General features: G+C 35.4%; 1 protein-coding gene across 5 annotated transcripts in view; it reads right to left on the bottom strand.

Moving 5' to 3' along the window:
• Nucleotides 1–983: 983 nt before the first annotated feature.
• Nucleotides 984–6,000, bottom strand: part of LOC139115187 (uncharacterized) — a 56,499-nt gene continuing 51,482 nt past the window's right edge. For 2 of the 5 annotated variants that reach the window (XM_070677123.1, XM_070677124.1), the window contains 2 exons: nucleotides 4,130–4,264; nucleotides 986–2,888 (listed from right to left, as the gene is read on the bottom strand). In XM_070677123.1, the coding sequence (XP_070533224.1) occupies nucleotides 2,476–2,888; nucleotides 4,130–4,264 (548 nt within the window). In that variant the 3' untranslated portion in view covers nucleotides 986–2,475. Of the gene's footprint in view, nucleotides 2,889–4,129; nucleotides 4,265–6,000 lie in introns of all 5 variants that reach the window. The other 3 variants (XM_070677122.1, XM_070677121.1, XM_070677125.1) reach the window with 2 other exon arrangements.

Genomic DNA, 6,000 nt, shown 5'->3' with positions numbered 1-6,000 from the left:
AGTGTGTTAGAGGATATTCCGAATAGAAGTACATTCTAATCGAATAACCATTTTTAGTCTTTGTATTCATCGGGAAGTCGGTCTCCGATGTTTTCTTGTTGCATTTTTGTTTGTTTACAAACACGTACATAAAATAAATAACATTGAAGAAACATGGATAGGTACACAACTTTCTAGACCATCAAGAAGTTTTCTCGAGGGTCTGTGGTCAGTTCGAATGTCAAACATGAATGTAAAATGAAAGCTTGACCAGCGTGCACACTAATACTGTGTCCGGACAAATACATTCATGTTTAACTAACTAAAGGCTACTTTGCAGTGATTTATACCTTCGGTAATGAGGGGTGTTTGGCGTGACTGAAATGTGAGGCGATATAGCTCTTGTATGACCTAGCTGATACTGCTCTGCCTAAAAGCAAAGTCTGTAGTAATGTGTATTGGATTCGATGAATGGAAGATATGGCAGAAAAAGTGATGTAATGTTTTGGCGACAGTCAGATACCACCAATAAAGGTTTGCCAACGTATAGCACCTTAGTCTGAATGATATTATCATGCAAGGGGATATATAAACATAACAAGATGATCAAGGCAAAATCCATAGAAGAGATGACTGCATTTAAATAAACAGCAGCTGCTGATGTAACTGAAAACATGGATGAGCCATGTTATTATAGATAGAAATGTAACAACACTAGGTGTAACTGCAGCGCAAATCTTTGTATGAGTAACATAATCAACCGCCTATCATCGCAAACGCCACCAGCTGAGGAAAAGTAATGTTCAGGATATTATGCATTTATTTTTATTTATTCATTTATTCTACTCACGAACCAACAGGTTGCCCAAATAACAGGTTCGTTTAAAATAAAATGCGTTACAAAGTAAATAACAACTAAGCGAAAGACAAACATGATATTTCACAGAGTTAAAAACACTCAGCAGAACCATGTCAAACTATTGAGTAAAAAGAATCTTGCATAGTGAATGTCGGAAATGAGTGTAGTTATTAAAAACATAAACATTTTGCAAGTGGCAAATGGAGTTAAAATATGTCTGGAGCTTGATAAAAACGTTTTTCAAGATATTTGTATGTGTTGGTTTAAAAAAACTATGACGCAATGTAAAAGCAGGAAAGTTAAAATTAGTTTGTGTAAACACATCTGGTATACTATAACAAGAGTGTAGGAGTTTAAAAAGAAAGACTGTGTCTAAAACTTATTGTCTGTTGTCGAGTGTAGAAAGGCGAAATTTATAACACAAATTACTATACATTTCCTTAGAATAAGCATGCGATGAACGGATGCAAGGATATTTGATAAATTCCATTTTGACTCTTCCTAGTTTCCATATATAATACAATTTGTGGGGGGGGGGGAAGATAGGTGAGCAATATTCAACGTGGCTTCTGAAAAGGAGACATATAATGTTCTTAAACTTGGATACTGATAAAATGTTTTACAAGTACGCTCGATAAATCTAAACATTTTGAAAGCCTTTACAACAACATGCTTAGTATGCATACTCCAGTTAAGTTTAGAAATACACCAAGGTCTCATACAAGATTTGCACGATTCTAGAAAGTTTGTTTCCCACATTTGTAGGAAATATGTTGACATTTTGTTTCATCGTACATGAAATACAGAAACATTTTTTTACATTACGCAATCAGACAACTTAATGGACATAAATAACTTGGAATTGTCGTCATACAAAGATAAATTTGCATGACTCAGACATTCAGACATGTCATTGATGTAAACTACAAATAGGAGTGGCCCCAAAATAGACCCTTGGAATATACCTAATATTATTTGGCACTATGACGGCAGTTGTTCGTCAAGAGCAATCCTTTGTACTCTACAGTTTATATATGTGGAGAGCCTGGTTTATGAAGCGACAAAAGATGATGTACTGAGTCAAAAGCTTTTGAAAAATCCAGGTAAATGGAGTCAGGCTGCACTTATTTGTCCACAACTAAGTTGGTGTATGATATCAGATTTGTCACAGCCGAACGACCATTGACAAATTCGTGTTGACTTTCACTGATTGAAAATTTAACATGATTATAATGATAATTATAAATCAGTCAAAACTCATACTAAATAGAGGCAAAAGTGAGATTGGCCTAAGTACATTAAAGATGCTATTAATGACAATTTTTAGCAACTTTTACATCAGGTATGTACTAAAATTGTGTATTGCATGGACCTTTCTCAATTATCGCTCCTGATTTTAGAAATAGAAATTTAAAGGACGTGGCAGACTCATGGCAATATTGTAATAGTAAAATGTCAATTTTCTGACAAGTGCAGCATATACTGTTACATATCTGTATTGTAACTGTGAGGGATTGAAAATTCACGACTGCTTTTATTACTTTTACGAATTAATGCATTCTTTTTCCAATATGCTAGTTCTACTGATATCATACTACTGCATAACCATTTTACATCATGGAATGCTTTCAACTGAGCTACGCAACATCTTCGTGATTATTGAGTCTCCTATAACGAAATGCAACACAATCCAAAATTCGTTGGTGAAAGGCAATCATTATCCTCCTCAAACGGCCTTCAGGGTGTTTTGTTCGTCTCCTGATAGCACTACTAAGCTCATTCCAAAACTTCTCTTTTTGTTTCGCCGTTCCATTCTGTGTCCACTTTATGTAAGTAACAGAATCCAGAATCCTCTTCATTAGAAGAGGTAGTTCAAGGTGCATGACATCTTCTTTCATGATTGGTATCAGCCTTTGTCCACTGTCTACTAATCTTCTCATAGCTGACATTGTCTCAAATTGGCACCATTTACTCTCTATGAATGCTGGAGAGAGTACCAAAATGGTACATCTACTCTTGTTTAATGCCTCTTCGATATTGTAAAATATACCTGAAAAAACCAAGCGATGAAGTTGTGACCGATTATTTTAGTAAAAGTTGCAATGGTCATGAGGTTAGTAGAATGCAAGGCTATTTTCTAGAAAAGAAGTTTTGTATTGCTGATCATGCAGCAGTAACCTGATGGTGATATTATCACATGACTAAAAAGCAAGGGTGCTGATTGTTTGACATTACTGTTGTCGGCTTTGCACACTGCGCTAGACTGCCAAGCAACTCTGTGAGGTCACAATTATATATATATATATATATATATATATATATATATATATATATATATATATATATATAATATATATTCCTTTCTATCTGGAAAATACAAGTTTTTTTGTGTCATGAATCAAATAGGGTTTCCACACATTTTCGCATTTTACGGAGCTATTCGTCAACTTCTGCATCCTGAAAAACACTATTAGTTTCAAGGTTTTTTTAAATTTGAGAATCATCGTTCTTTCACAAAGCCAGGATACTGCATTACACTGAAGCTACCTAACACAACCACTGTCCTGGATTTACCTGAAGAACACGCATGTTGTCCTTTTCCAGCTTATACCACTTTACTTCTACAGAATAACACAACTCTTTCTGCGCTTTTCATAAACGTCAATATTTTCTTTTCATCAAACAGTGCTGTGTTACTATATATATGTAAACATCAAAACTCTAAAAATGAATGTTATAATGTGACCCTTACGGAGTTGTGCGGAGGCAGGGCGAAGCCAGTCTGAGCACTATCGCTCACTTGATCAACACTCTTACTCTCCAGTCATGTGATCATCATGTGACATTCCCGTGATCTGCTATTGCAGATCACAAAAGGCTAACCCTAACACTCTACTGAAGTTAAAAACAAACAATAAAGGTGAGAAACAGGGCAACTGGTTAGCTCATGATCCCGCTCAATGACTTCCCTATTTTTCCCTTGCAATTGTGTACATACCTCTGCACCAGTCAGCTATTTATTTATTTATTTATTTATTTGTTTGTTTATTTGTTTGTTCTTCAGGATTTTTATGAAAATCATAAGACCAAATTGAACTTTAGACAAATGTTATTGCTAGTCGGGCCCCTTAGTTGACAGCTGCCGAAGATCATTGCTAATATTTGAACTAAGTTGTCAAGGTCATATCAATATTTTCTCATTTCAATCACAAATAATGCTCCCGCATTCTTTACAGTATATGTGGCGATTGTTTTGAATCATTATCGAATGGCTGAATATATGGTACTTACTTCGGCCGCCCTGAAAGTCTCGTTGATGCAGACAAAGCCTGTATCTGTTGTCTCTCTCGAGATCTGTCAAAACAGTATCTACAAACTCTTCATCTTTGCTGCTATATGTCACAAATGCGTCACATTCCTTTTCATCTGCGATTTCGTAAATAAAACATGGTCATTATTACATAAATTTTTGATTCGATACATTAAACCCACTGAATCGGCAAAACTATATAATCATTATAAAATCAATTAAAAAGTATCCTATATAATCAGGTGTAAAAGGTTCATCGAACACAACAAATGTACAACAGCCTAGTTATGGCTGCCAGAATAAAGAACAAATAGCCTTTAGGAAGGGACTTTGATCTGTCAGGAAAGGGGTGGATTGTGAGTTGACTGATTACAACATGATCACTGCTTCCATTGTTCAGCTTGCTCATTTTAATATTTGAAAATGATTTTAAGCTTATTCTGCTGATTTAGGTATTGTGATATATCTTTTTCCATCACAAGTCATTTCAAATAAATTCCACACCCTTCATACTATTGCTTAAGCATAACAATCACATGATGTGTATAGTATAAGGGGCATATAAACACCTATAAAATAGAAGGCATATGGTTTGCTTTATTTTGTCAATTTAGAATTACTTTTACGATATAGTATGTCGGATTGTGAGAGTTGCAACATTGAATCCCGAATATGCATGGCACCTTGTGTTTAGGAATTAGTGTTGAGTGAATGAACTCCAATGTAAACATAGTTTAAGGCTACAGCAGTGCTTGTAGTCTGTACCGGGTTTGTATGTACGGCATCATTGAGTGAAAAAAAATATATGGACTGCTTTTTAGCAATACACAGAATTCAGTGGCAATAAGGTGATTGCGAAACCATCTACTCTCTGTCTCTGCTATTTCTGTCATCATTGCTGTCACGGCATGCTTTCATTGTCATCAGTGGTGTCACTGCATGCTTTCATTGTCATCAGTGCTGTCACTGCATTCTTTCATTGTCATCCGTGCTGTCACTGCATTCTTTCATTGTCATCCGTGCTGTCACTACATACTTTCATTGTCATGACTGTCATCTATTATCAAGAATCATTTTTCTTGGCTGTGCCAATGTGTGTGTGTACGGTCGGTACCCCTGCTAAGTCAGTTTTCTTACAATGATAGAAAGGACTTGGAAATACAAGGATCGTTCTGAACAATAAGCTTATAAGATATCAGCATAATCCTGGGGAGTCGTATACAATTTATTGTGAGTGACTCGACATCGTCCAATTACACATATTCAATGGCAATTTCATTAAGAAATTAATACATACTACTGACTAATTTTTTTATATTTCCTCTTTGCTGTGTCGATAGCGGGGACCCAATGTAAAACTAAGAATCGCCTCTTTCCGGTTCTCACTTAATCCAAATATGCCAGCATTTCTGACCCTTCTCTTCACTTTAAACTATCTTAACATTTAGGCTAGATCTGCCATTAGGCCAACATGTGGAAAAAACAATGATACAATGTCACATTTTGACGATTTATTTAGTTGGCTGATTGATAATACGAATATCATCGAGATTATGACACAAGAGCAAACGATTTGAATCTTATGATCAAATGTCGACGACCACAGTGTCAAAGTGAAATATTTGTGGTTTTGGTTGAATGTTGTATGATTTGTTGTGACTGGGCGGCAAAGATCAGACAGAACCATTTCCCTTTGATATTTAATTGTTAAACCTTAAAAGAAATAAATGAAATTAATACATACCAGAAGAATTTAATCGAACTTTATGTATGTTGATGACCATGTAAACCAAACATAGCATTTCGTAGAATGACATCACCATGGATTCAATGATGCAATGCATCATGGGTG

The sequence above is a fragment of the Ptychodera flava genome, chromosome 17, assembly GCF_041260155.1.
Source record: "Ptychodera flava strain L36383 chromosome 17, AS_Pfla_20210202, whole genome shotgun sequence".
NCBI lineage: Eukaryota > Metazoa > Hemichordata > Enteropneusta > Ptychoderidae > Ptychodera > Ptychodera flava.
Note: the sequence above shows the minus strand (reverse complement) of the source record. Positions and strands in the feature narration are given on the sequence as shown.